Consider the following 14,189-nt stretch of genomic DNA (forward strand, 5'->3'; position numbering starts at 1 on the left):
GATTCACCTTATCTTTAAGCATTCATGTTTGAGTAGGAAAAAACAAGATATATTAGCCAAGAGTGTTGCTTCCAATAACTCAAGGACAAAGAAATCTTTGTAATAGAAGCAGAGCTGTTTTCATCATGCTGGGAGGTGCTTATTTTTAGATTTTTTTTTTTCATTTTGATTCATTTGAGTGGATTCTTGTTGACCATCCAAGATGGGTCAGTAATTAGATATAATAAAACATAGTTCATTTTGGATTCATAGGTATTTCCTTTATACTTACAACACAGCAGTACACTGGGAACTTTAGAAATATATCAATAACTTCTTACATCAAATTGTTGCAAGTTTCCTTTTTTGGCAACTCTGTGTTTTTAATTCTCATGAAGCTCGTATATAGGGACAGCTAATTTTGGTGTTACCTAGAATATAAGTTCCGAAATATTACCAACTTGATTAATGTAGATAAAATATACAAGTTTAGGGGTGTCTCGGTGGCTCAGTCAGTTGTGCCTGCCTTGTGTCAGGTCATGATCCCAAGTGTCTGCCTTGGCTCAGGTCATGCTCTCAAGGTCCTGGGATCAAGCCCAGATTCCTCGGGCTTCTTGCTCAACAGGGAGTCTGCTTCTCTCTCTCTCTCTCTCCTCTGCCCTTCCCCCCTGTACATGCTTTCTCACCCACTCTCTCAAAATAAAATAAATAAAATCTTAAAAAAAAATACAAGTTTAGTATTGCTATGTAAGACAAGTGGCTCCTGGCAGATTTGATGTAGTGTAGTGACATATCTATGACACTCTAATTTAAGTAGCAGAAAAAATGTAAATGACTCCCTCAAAATGAAGGTTTTTGGGGGGTGGATTTTTTGGGAAACTTGATATTTAGTAAATTTATGGTCTAGTGAAATTGAACCTGAGCATTAGTGAGCAAAATGGTCATAATGAGGACTCATTTATTGAAGGTCTTTATTATGAGCAAGATATTCTTCTCAACCTATATGGATAAGATACAGCCCTAGAGAGAGAGGCTTACTCTGTAGTTGGGCAGGTAGGATCTACACTTTAAAAAAAAAAAAAGCTAATTGAACATTATGTAATAGTGTGTCAGATGGTAAGTTTTGGGAACTTTGAGAGAAGGGTAGTTTTTTCTAAGGGTGACCGGAAAGGTAGGATTTGAACTGGATTTTGAGGAAGTTAGAGTGGAGCAGAAAGAGGAAAAGGAGGGCATGCCAGCCAAGGAGACCAGTGTGAGTTGAGGCTTGGATTAAGAATATGCCAAGGAAGGGCCCCTGGGTGGCTCAGTGGGTTAAAGCCTCTGCCTTCTGCTCAGGTCATGATCCCAGGGTCCTGGGATCGAGCCCCGCATTGGGCTCTCTGCTCAGCGGGGAGCCTGCTTCTTCCTCTCTCTCTCTGCCTGCCTCTCTGCTTACTTGTGATCTCTGTCTGTCAAATAAGTAAATAAAATCTTTTACATTAAAAAAAAAAAAAGAATATGCCATGGAGTATTTGGGAATAAGGGATGGACATGGGTGTTGGAATATAGATCCTATATGGGGCCCTTTAGGAGATAAGGTCATCTTGGAAGCTAGGGGCATGAGGTGTAGGGCTTTGACTGTTGGGCCAAGGAATTATTCTGAAGGGAGCAAGGAGCCATTAAACATTTTTGACTGGTGGGAAGATACATGAGAAGTGAGATATTATGAAGATAAATCTTCAGAGTGTAATACAGGATGATTGGGCAGGGGAAAGGCAGAATTTAAACATTAAGGATATGAGATGAAGAGGCTCTGCCCTTTCGTTGCTAACATAGGAAATGGACAAGCAAGGGATGACTTAAAAGTAGTGGCTTTTCTGGTATATGAGAATTAAATTGATATTTATTTGTTGCCTTGTTGTGACTGCAAGTTTTCCTGCCTGAGTAACTGTCAGAAGCAAATGTTTTGAGTCTGGTGGGCTGATTTGAAGGAAGGATGGGTTGAGTTTTAGCTGTTCTGAGTTCGAGGTGATGGAAGGACCTGTAAATGTGAGGTTCGGAGGTAGTTGAAGATGAAAAGGCTGATGCTGGGTCTCAAGTGTGGAAGCAGTTGATCTCTCTTCCATAGGGTTATCTGTGAAATTCATGATAGTAGGTACGAGCGAACCATGGACTGCTGACTGTAGCCTGTAGATGTCCCTGGTGGGGAGAGGGAGGAGGGTCTGTGTGTCACATGATGCAAAGTTCAAGGAGAAGGAAACTGAAAGAAGACCGTTAGATTGAAGATCCTTGAGAACTGAGAGAAGTGTTTGAGGAGAATAGTTAGAATTGGTGACTGAGTAGGTGATAAGTACAAGGAGGAAGTGAACATACGTGTTATGTTCTTGTTGCTTCTTTTGTTGCCTGCTTTTCAGTCCTTGTCCTGAGTGTCCTGGCAGGGAAATAGGAGGAGGTAGAACTCAGAACTGTCCAAACAGTTCCCTGTTAAGAGACTGGAGACTGGTTGTAGTGATTTGTGATCCTCTGTAGGGTGAAACCATGAGTTATTTGGGCTCTACGAATCAGTTATATATTGAACCTTATTCTTGATGATAGCTGAAATTTGTTTGCAATTTTAATGAAAATGAAAATGAGTATTGATGTTACTGAAAATTATATTTCTACTAAATACTACTTTTTTATTTTCAATCTCAGTTTTTATGCAGATTTTGGACCTCTGAACTTGGCAATGGTGTACAGATACTGCTGTAAACTAAACAAGAAACTGAAAGTGAGTATTACGGTGATGTTTATGTTTTGGTATTAAACATTGGGACTTTGACCACTGGGATTGCTGTGCACACACCATTTAGTTAGGTAATCTTGATCTCTGGATATTTTTATAAGGAGTTCACCCAGAAGTTGAAACTGATCCATCTGAGTATTCCATAAAGGACACGTTAACCTCTTTCATTTTTCAGGATGAATTGAAATGTGAGCTGGAATGAAGTCATTGGAATAGTGATCTAAGAAAGAAAGCACAAATCCTTTCAGGTTGTTGTTTAATGAGTCTATCAAATTCCTTCCTAGGATGATTTTTCTGAAACCAGGTGATAAAGGGACTCATCCCTGCATGGCAGAAGCTCTGGAGCCTTTCCTGTCTGATCAATATTGAAAATTTTTTTTTTTTTACCTTTTATTTTGATTTATTTTTTAAAATTTTTTATAAACATATAATGTATTTTTATACCCAGGGGAAGAGGTCTGTGAATCGCCAGGTTTACAGACTTCACAGCACTCACCATAGCACATACCCTCCCCAATGTGCATAACCCCACCCTCCTTCTCCCAACTCCCCTCCCCCCAGCAACCCTCAGTTTGTTTTGTGAGATTAAGAGTCACTTATGGTTTGTCTCCCTCCCAATTCCATCTTGTTTCATTCATTCTTCTCCTACCCCCTTAACCCCCCATGTTGCATCTCCACTTCCTCATATCAGGGAGATCATATGATAGTTGTCTTTCTCCGATTGACTTATTTCGCTAAGCATAATACCCTCTAGTTCCATCCACGTCATCGCAAATGGCAAGATTTCATTTCTTTTGATGGCTGCATAGTATTCCATTGTGTATATGTACCACATCTTCTTTATCCATTCATCTGTTGATGAACATCTAGGTTCTTTCCATAGTTTGGCTATTGTAGACATTGCTGCTATCAATATTGAAATTTTTACATATTTCTTGAAGGTCATCTTTGTAGAATTAACAGCTGAGATTGATGAACTAGTAGTGATACAACAGGGACTTTACCTATTATGACAGAATTTGGGTTATATATGCGGTATTCATCTTTATTTTTTATTTTACTTGTTTTTTTTTCCTCTTAAACTCCAAACATATATGAGGAAAAGCAATATGTATACTTCTGGTTTTGGTAAATTTATTTCATCACATAGAAAGGAACATTTCTTTTTTTCTTCCAGTTTTCTAAATGAGGATCTTAAATGTAATGTTTTGGTTTGGAAGGTCAAATACCACCTAGCATGCTGTTAAAGATGACTGGTAAATTTCAATGCTCAGGTCATTTATTCTTTTTGCTGGTTAAAATGTAACTGATGTGACACAGTATAGTGCCTTGTATATATTAGCTGCTTGGTGATCGTCTTTTGATTGATTTTTATTGAATTTAGGTATAAGACAGTCTGTAGTAGAAAATCTTCTGTAAAATATATTGTGCATTCACAGATTTTTGCCATTGATCTGAAAATGCTAAATGGTCATGAATGAATACCAAAGAGATTTTTTTTTTAGTCAACCATTTTATAACATAAGATCTGTTGGAATCAACTGTTTAAAGAATTAATTTATAAAGATTATCTGGTTTGAAAAGATGTATGTAAATTCCTTTAACTGATCTACATTTTTCAGAAAAGAAGCTACTGCGTATAGTTTAGAAATTAAAGTTGAAACTTTTGTAATCACCAAGGAAGCAAATAATATCCTAAAAAGGATTTAATATAAAAACATAAAGTGAATTTTTAGTAGATGAATTAACAAGGAAAGGGTAGTTCATAAATAATTAAAGCTTATTTCTTCCTTTTGAGGACCTAGGAATTTCTTTTGCTTTCTTGATTAGCCCTCTTAGTATGTAGTTGGTATGAACTGGGTATTAACAATTTGCGACCTATTATTTAGAAGATTGTAGAGAAGAGAATCATTTTGAAAATAAATTTTTGCTCTGACTTGGTGTTCTATTTACAGCAGTTACGTAAGAGTAGTTGGCTTGAGTAAGGCTATTTTTCTATCATATTCAGTACCAAACCCTAGAGGTAAGTGTATACATGGATCTGTTTCAATTTGTTTTCATTTACAAAGCTTTCTTTCAACATTATGTGAAAGCTTAATAGAGTTTAGCAATCCCTTGGTTCATTTCAGCGATCAGGTAATCTGATGGATTCCTAGAAGGACATTTTTAGCTTTGATACAGCTAGTGGGCACCCTGTTACTTGCTGAAGGAATGAATGTTCAAAACCCAAAAGTTAGTAAGTCATGGGTTATTTCGAAGCATCCAAGTAGAATCTCTATATTAGGAGAAAAAGACTGACTTTACCAATCCAAAGCTACAGTTGCTTCAGCCTTATGGAATCTCAGTTTCTTTAGCTATAACTCCAGGATTATCGAGCTCCCACAGAGGGGTGGTTAGGATTATATTAGAAAATATACGTAAAAGGTCTGCAAATTGTAATGTCTTATGCCAAAGTAAGTTACTAATGGAACATTTATGACCTTAGGTAAGAAATAACAGTAAGAGTTTTTCAACCCAGTTTATGAATGCCTTCTCAGCCCCCTAGCTATTATTTCCACATTCAAAAGCTATCTGAAATAATTTTAGGAGTTGAAATGACCATTTAGTCCAGCCAGCTAATTATATCAGTGCAGAAGGGGAGGCCCGGGAGAAGCAGGTGACTTGCTCAAGGCTGCAAAGTAAAGTAGGGGCTCGATTTCAAGGCTCTTGACTTCCTCCTGCTCCTCTCCACCTTCTTTGCTAGCGGAGCTGCTGTGGTTTATAATCTTCCCAGGTGTGCTCACAACACTGCCCCAGCTGACTTCCCCTTATCCCACAGGGGTCTCGAGACTCCTCTGCCTTGTTTGCTCTGGGGACTGTGACTGCCATTCCAGCTGCTTTTCTTCCAGGAATCCAGACTCCAGACTTTGCTGCTTTGAATGGACCCTTCTCCTTTCGTACCTCCTACATTCTGTCTCCCTCACCTTCATGTAGTCTCCAGACCCTCAGGCTCCCTGTTGGTGTTTCTCGTCTGCAGCCCATGTTCACCCGTCTTGGTGAGACCTTTGGGCACCTTGCTTCCATGTCTTTCGTCTTGCTTGCCTTGACAGCTGCCACCCTTGCTGTCTTCCCCAGTGGATGATTTCATGCGCTAACTCACTGATTTCCTGGAGATCACCCTCTCTCCCCTTCACAGTCGGATCTGGAAGTGATTGAGACCCTTGAGACCCTTGACACCCAGCCGCGCATTTTACCCTGAGCCACAGCGGTTGCTCCACACGATGCCTTGTGATGTCCAGTCTGACTTGAATACCTTTTCTCTGGTTTGGTCACTTATTGTTTTTTACGCCTTCTTGGATCTCCTCATCCTACGGGAGAAGGTGGGAGGTGCCTCCCGTTTTCCCAGAATTCTCTGTGCAGATCTCTATTACTGAAGAATGATAATTGCCCATTGGCATTGCTCTCTCTCACTAGACTAGATGTTCCTAGGAGGTGGGGATATGACATATAATTCTGTGTCCCCAGTGCCCGGCATAAGGTCCCCAGACACACTGAAACTTCTGTTGATCTTAGCATGAACTTCATGATCCCACTCGACTTAACAGGTCCTCTTTTAGCCTCTTGCCTTTGGAGGTTTCAGAATACTGTTGACATCCTCACTATGCACTGATTTCTTAATCCTTTTCTGCCTCACTTTTGCCTTACTTACCCTGCTGAAACCGCTCTGGTGACCTTTTTTTTTTTTTTTTTTTTTTAAGGTTTTATTTATTTGAGAGAGAGCGTGCACACGAGCCTGGGGGAGGGGCAGAGGGAGAAGTAGACTCCCTCCTTAGCAGGGAACCAGGTGTAGGGCTCCATCCCGGGATCCCAAGACCATGATTTGAGCCGAAGTCACACGCTTAACTGACTGAGCCACCCAGGCACCCTGATTGGTGACATTTTAAACACCAGATATGACAGTGTTTACTTGGTCATCAAACTCTACTTCTCTGAATAATTTGGCACTATTTTAACTGATTACAACTTAGAATAATTCTGTGGTGTGGTTTCCTAGCTCTTTTAGGCATGTCTTGTTTTCTACTTCAGTAATTTTTATTTCTTCCAATAAAGCTTTTTATGTTTTTTTTTCCTCCTTTATTTGATACCTTATGTAGATAGGTAATATTTTGCAGTGCATTCTAAATTTTTAATTTTTATATTATCAAAAGGTAATTTTTTCAGGTTGATGATTTGAGGTAGTGATTTATTGCTATTCTTCATGTGCGTCAATATGCATTCTATTCCCAGTACTTTCATTTTAATTATGTTGATCAGAATGGAACATTATCCATCAAACATCTACTTAGATTAAAAAACCAAAAGTAGGGGTGCTTGGGTGACTCAGTTGGTTAAGGGTCTGCGTTAGGCTCAGTCATGATCCTGGGAGGGAGCCCCATGTTGGGCTCCCTCTCTGCTCAGCTTCCCTGCTCAGGAAGGAGGCTGCTTCTCCCTCTTCCTCTGCTCCTCCCCCTCAGCTTGTGCTCTGTCTCTTGTTCTCTCCCTTGAATAAATAAATAAAATCTCAAAAAAAAAAACAAACCCAAAACCAAAAACCACAAAACAAAAACCAAAAGCAGAAATTACTACCATCAACAAAAAAACCTATTTAAAAAAATTTTAAACTGTATTTAAAAAAGTATCAGCACTATGTGTTGTGCAGTGCTAGGTTGTAGTTCGCAATTTCTGGTCAGTAGTTTCTGTAATGAGGAAAGCAGTCCAAAGAAGAGAGATTTATTGAAGTGAGAAAAATTGGTAAAACTGTATATGTTGTTTAATGTAAAATGCCATCAGTGATTGAGAGGCTAGACCAGAACTTAGTAATTTGGTATTTTAAGAGATCCATAAACCCCTGAAATTATATATAAAATTTTATGTGTATTTACATTTTCCTCTGAGAAGACTCATAACTTTCAAACCAGTTCTTAAAGGGATTCTTGCCACAGACAATGGTAACAACACAGGGCTAGAATATACAGACTTCTAAAAGGGAAGATGGGGACGCCTGGGTGGCGCAGTTGGTTGGACGACTGCCTTCGGCTCAGGGCGTGATCCTGGAGTCCCGGGATCGAGTCCCACATCGGGCTCCCAGCTCCATGGGGAGTCTGCTTCGCTCTCTGACCTTCTCCTCACTCATGCTCTCTCTCACTGTCTCTCTCTCTCAAATAAATAAATAAAATCTTAAAAAAAAAATAAAAAATAAAAGGGAAGATGGTTTCTAACAACGCAGTGATATTTTAAAAAACAGTACCTTCTTCATACTTAGTCATGTAAGAAAATCTTTCAGTGACTGATACAATAATAGGAAAGTTTTATAAACATATGGTTGAACTAGCTTTTCCTAAAATGGTCACTACGGGTTTTTTCTTTTTTTCTTTTCTTTCTTTCTTTCTTTCTTTTTTTTTTTTTTAAAGATTTTATTTATTTATTTGACAGAGAGACAGATCACAAGTAGGCAGAGAGGCAGGCAGAGAGAGAGAGTGGGAAGCAGGCTCCGTGCTGAGCAGAGAGCCCGATGTGAGGCTCGATCCCAGGACCCTGGGATCATGACCTGAGCTGAGGCCTTAACCCACTGAGCCACCCAGGCGCCCCGGGTTTTTTCTTTTTTTAAAAAGATTTTATTTATTTATTTGACAGACAGAGAGAGCACAAGCAGGGGAAGTGCCAGGCAGAGGGAGAAGTAGGCTCCCTGCTAAGCAGGGAGCCAGATATGGGGCTCCATCCTAGCACCCTGGGATCATGACCTGAGCCGAAGGCTGACATTTAGCTGACTGAGCCACCGAGGTGCTTCAGTGGTCAATACAGTTTTAACCGTTGATTTCACTTTCCCTCTGAGAAAACAAAAACCTCAGTCTGTGGGAAAAAGAACAAAACAAAACAAAACAAAAAAATAAACCTAAGAGCATCACTGAAAAAAGGGGACATTTTCTAGGACAGTCATTTCTTTTTAATACTGCTTTTATGATTCAGCAGGACAATTATAGTAATCTTGAGAACTGCTTTTAAAAGGTTTAAAAGAATATTGATAGAAGTGTAATTTTAAATGTACAAAACATCCCACATAGCCCTTTCAGGGTAAAAGGAAGAGGGGGGTGGGCCTGATGAAATGGACAATTGTATTAAAGCATTGAAAGTGCCTGGCAGATGGTGGGGGCTCAGGGACTGTCCTTGTTGCTGAGTGAATCAGTGCAGTAATCCTATCCACTAACCAGGCACCTGCTATGGTATCAGGTGATTATACACAAGAACTCTTTTGATATAATGATCAGACCACCCTTTTATTATAACTACAAAAACGTGTTGAGATTTCTTCATGAGGTTATCTTCTGTTTCAGGTCCATAGGCTTTGGGGGGAAGAAAAGCAAGCTGCATTTTGAAGATAGTTGATGTAGTTTAAAGAGGTATCGCATTCTAAAGCAGTGTTAATTCACATGGGAGTGAGCATACGTAAAGTTAGCAAGACACAGAGTCCTTCCTGATTCCCATTTAGAAGTCTTGAGGCAAGAAGATCCCCTTTAATGGAGAATCCCCAAATTTCATCAACCAAATTATCATCATGGTCAAATAATCCTTATGAGCAACTTTTCTCTGACTTGTTCACTTCTGCTCTGATCAAATGTGCCGTTTCACTGATGAAACATACTGGGTTTGAAATAAAATGGACTATACAGAGACATCTTTTTCTTTTTAAAGAAACTACTCAACCTATTTTGTTTTAGCTCAAAATAAAAACCTAAACCATATTTTGTTTTGTACAGCCAAAGAAAATTTTCAAGAATATCCCTTTCCTGGGAAAGTTGGAGGTAAAACATGTAGAGGTCATGGCTGCTGACAGGAGGACCTGTTCATTTTCTCGCTTTTGCAATGAGATGACAACTGATTGCTTTGGAGACGCTGATTGCTGCGGCCATTACTGGGCTAGCCTAGTCACCCGTAAGAGAATGATGCATTGGTCACCACGGCCCCCGAGCTATAATCTACTTAATCTGAGCACCATCACTGGCCAAGCTTGCTTGTTTAGGGAAGTGCATGGGCTCTGTTTTTTTTTTTTTTTTTTAATTAATTAAAGAACATATTGTCCAGGCTGCACTAATGTCTTCCTTAGCTCTATCAGGCTCATTCACACGGTTTAATTAAACATGGTGTTCCAACCAAATGACTTGAAGATTTTACTTCTAAGCATGGCAGACAACTTTACCAAAAGGCTGCTTAAAAATCTGTGTTTCGAAATTATGCATTAACTCTTTGTGTGTGTGTGTGTGTGTGTGTGTGCACGCATGTGCACGAGCTCATTTTGGTTTTGAGCTTAATTACACCACCTGGTGCCACCTCTCGTTTTTGAATGGTTGAGTAGTTTGTGGTCTCCTGCCCTACGCTGAACAAGTGCATGATTTGTATATGGCACCACCATCCGAGGATAGCCTGGGCTCTCTGTGATTCCTGTAGCATGTCAAAATTTTCTCTCTCTGAATTGCCATTGGCTTGTTTTTCTGCAGGAGTGAGGTCTCCAGAATGCAACCTTTCACACAGCGTTCTTTTATGAGATAGAAAACGTCTGACTGGGGTCAATACCCTTATCTTAATTTTTATTATTCTCTCGTAGCCGTCGGAGTACTTTGGTTTACAAGTACCGTTAAACATTTATATGCTAGATTGCATGCCTGTCATGATTTTCATAGCAAGTGGTAAAACTCTGACTCTCAGGTAAGCAGTTCAGCTCTGGAAATTTCTGGAGGTTTGATCGTATTAATTGATATTCAATACTATATTCTAGATATACTATTCAATAGATATTCAATACTATATTCTATCTCTTATCTATTTTTTTTACCTTGCTAAAGGAAACCATTGCTGTCCCTGTAATTAAGATCATTCCGTTGGTCTTTGCTCTGCGATGACTGCATCCCCAGATAGTTGTTCTCTTTTGTTTGTAATAAGCCTTGGTCAATATTTCCCCCTTGGTTAGCATCAAATATTCATTAGACTGGGAAAGCTTATGAGGCTAGAGACTGAGGTTCTGCTCCCTTGTTACCCCATTGTTCAGCACCGTCTTTGACAACGTAACAGCTGCTTAATTCATGCCGATAAAGCCAATAGAACTTTCTTAAGCCACAGTATCTCAGTACACAGATCCGGCAAACTGGTTGCCTATGGGCTACATTCAGTTTAGTAGTGTTTTCTTGGGCATGAATGCTGTTTAAAATTTTTGAATTCATGGTTAACGTCTGTAATTTATGAAAATTTCCATTTAATTCTGGATTTTTGGCTTCTCTTAAATATTAAAGTACGTGATTATGGGCCCAGATTCCTACATGGGAGTAGGAGGATGGAGCTAAGTCTGCTTGGGATAGGGCATGCTTTTCTAGTTTACCAACTTACCCACTTCAAATTCTTGGTCCCTGAGGGCATTTGAACTTGGAACTTCTGGAATAATGCCATTTAAGGCAGCTCAGTTACTGAATCATTAAAGGATCTTTTCGTAAATTGTTATCATCTGGAATGCAAGAATTTACAAATTGTGATACAGTTTTCTGAGGAATCTGGGGAAATGTGTTTTTAATAACATGTTTTTAAAAGGCATATGGAATTATTTGGAGTTCCTAAGATAATTTAAATATGTCTTTTGGGGCTACTCGACCAAATGGACAGTGTTTTAGTAGTTGTGTAAAACATTTCCAGGGGTTGACCAGTCACAATTTCATGTAGCATAGCAGATTATCAGTGTGCTGTCCCTAGATCAGCAATGTCAGCATTACTGAGGAACTTGTTAGAAATAACATTCTTGGCCCAGCAATCTGTGTTTTAATAAGCTCCCTAGGTTACCCTAGAAGCAGCCTGTTAACAAGATGAAGTATAACAATAAAATATAATTTAGATTGATATATTTTTAAAGATTTTATTTATTTATTTGACAGAAGGAGAGAGAGACAGTGAGAGAGGGAACACAAGCAGGGAGAATGGGAGAGAGAGAAGCAGGCGTCCCGCTGAGCAGGGAGCCCAGTGTGGGTCTCAGTCCCAGGACCCTGGGATCATGATCTGAGCCAAAGGCAGACACTTAATGACTCAGCCACCCAGGTGCCCGATATTTGTTTTTTATTTCGGAAAAGTTTTAGTAATAATTGACTAATTCAACTAATTGTTTTTTTTTTTTTAAGATTTTATTTATTTGATAGAGATCACAAGTCGGCAGAGAGGCAGGCAGAGAGAGAGGGAGAAGCAGACTCCCTGCTGAGCAGAGAGCCCAAGGTGGGGCTTGATCCCAGAACCCTGGGATCATGACCTGAGCTGAAGGCAGAGGCTTTAACCCACTGAGCCACCCAGGTCCCCCCAATTTCTTTTTTTTAAATGCACGTTTATTTCTTTTTTCTTAAGATTTCTGTTTTTAAGTAATTTCTACACCCAGCAGGGGGCTTGAACCCACAGCCCCGAGATCAAGAATCACATGCTCCTCTGACTGAGCCAGCCCTGTTGGCGGCCCTGTTGGCCCGAGAATTATTTAAATTTTGAACAGTGAAACTTGTTTTGGCCTTATAATTGGGATTTACACAAACAAACTCAGCAAGAGAGTTCTGGATTTCTTCTATCTACCATACTCACTGAGAGAACCCCACTCTCGTGGGACCTGACATAGGAGATGTTGGCCTAGTGTGATAAGCCAGGCCCTCTCTGGCTCTTAGCTTTTGTTCTCTTGGTAAAACAGAGACACAGAATTCTCATTATTTAAGCCTGCGCAGGACCTCTGGTTTGGGAGTCACACTGTTCTGGTCAAATTGGACCCCTTTTGTAGTGTTTCTATGCTTTAGAGAATGATAGAATGTAGCAATAAATGTTAGCTGTCCTTATTAGAGAGAGCTGGCTACATCCACTTAGGTTAAGAGGGTTCAGAAGGCTGTATATATGTGAGTGGGAGCTGCAGGTTATCATTTGTAATTGGTCGTGTGCAGGCTTGCTTCAGAGCAAGCAAATAGTCCAGAAGTCTTAGTATTCCTTCTGTGATATTCTCCTCTTTATATTTAAGACTACATTCGTTTGTTTTATCAGGTCCTAACTTTGTTATTGTACAGTGTTTTTGTAATGTCTGAACTTCTCATGTAAAGCAAAAAGTGTCTGTAATAGAGCAGGTAGCTCACTGAAGCTAAGGTGATGGTCTAACTTTGCAAGTGCTCTCCTTTTTCTTTTCTTTTTTCCTTTTTTAAAAGATTTTATTTATTTCTTTGAGATAGGGGAGAGAGAGAGAGAGAGAGAGAGAGAGAACAAGTAGGAGGAGCGGGAGGGGAAGAAGCAGGCCCCCTGCTTGCAGGAAACTGATGCAGGATTCAATCTCAGGACTTGATCTCAAGACCCTGGGATCATGACTTGAGTGGAAGGCAGATGCTTAATTGACTGAGCCACCCAGGTGCCCCTGCAAGTGCTCTCCTTGAAGGGCCTGGTCAGCATACTGAACCACAGAGGAGTTGCACCAAAGTAAGGAAGACGCAGTTCAGTTTGGAGGCATGAAGTTTTTTCTTGGTATTAGGGCAGAATCTGAGAAAATATCTACTGGGCTCATTCATAAATCAGAGTCCTCTTGTCTCTAGTCTGTACCTTTTTCTTCCAATGGTAAGTTCCTCCAGGAAAGATCTTGAAGTTCTTTCTTCAGGGATGTTTCTCTAAAGGGACTTGAGTCATTGGTGTCTCCAATAGATTGTACTGTTTCTTCTGGAATACTTTAATATGTAGTAGATCATTTTTTAAAACTTTTTTTTTTTTTTAATTTTTAAGTAATCTCTACACCCAGGGTGGAGTTTGGATTCATGACCCGAATCAAGAGTTGTATGCTCTATTGACTGAGCCAGCCAGACGTCCCATCCTTGAAATTTTTTATTCCAGGACCAGAATATCTGCTATGTTATGATAACATTGCTGGTGTAAGACTGGGGCAGGGTGACCTATGAGAGGAAGGCCTGGCCATGGTCAGGAAGGAAATTAGGACAAGGCCAGTAAGACATAAGAGTTTTCTCTGTTATCATTTATTGTGAATTAGTTTTGACTCCTTGAGTGAGAACTGAAACTTTGTGATCTGACCTGGGACTCACTGGCCAACCTTCACTAGGCGGATCATTTTTTGACTGTAATGCTTATGAGACTTCACTGAGAAAAACAATAGAATTCCCAAAATATCTATGCATGGTAGATGCTAGGAGCTTAAAAAATTTTCCTGAAAGTTAGAAAGTTGTAGTTAAAAAGTTCGTTGTTGTAATGTACACCATGATGATCCTAGTTAATAATACCATATTATATATTTGAAAGTTGCCAAAAGCAAATTTTAAAGGTTCTCATCACAAGAAAAAAAATTCTGTAATTATGTATTGTGATGGATGTTAAAAAAAAATCTGTTTCCATCCTATAGGCAGCTTCCAATAGATATTTTAAAATAGTTAAAATTTGAAGG

The 14,189-nt window shown here is 39.5% G+C and overlaps 1 protein-coding gene across 4 annotated transcripts in view; it reads left to right on the forward strand.

The window, feature by feature from the left end:
- The window catches only part of CDC14A (cell division cycle 14A), a 172,629-nt gene that overhangs the window by 18,731 nt on the left and 139,709 nt on the right, over positions 1-14,189 (forward strand). For all 4 annotated transcript variants that reach the window (XM_044238766.1, XM_044238769.1, XM_044238767.1 and 1 more), the window contains exon 3: positions 2,653-2,728. In XM_044238766.1, coding sequence (XP_044094701.1) covers positions 2,653-2,728 — 76 coding nt within the window. The remainder of the gene's footprint in view (positions 1-2,652; positions 2,729-14,189) is intronic.

Source organism: Neovison vison, chromosome 2 (assembly GCF_020171115.1).
Source record: "Neovison vison isolate M4711 chromosome 2, ASM_NN_V1, whole genome shotgun sequence".
NCBI lineage: Eukaryota > Metazoa > Chordata > Mammalia > Carnivora > Mustelidae > Neogale > Neogale vison.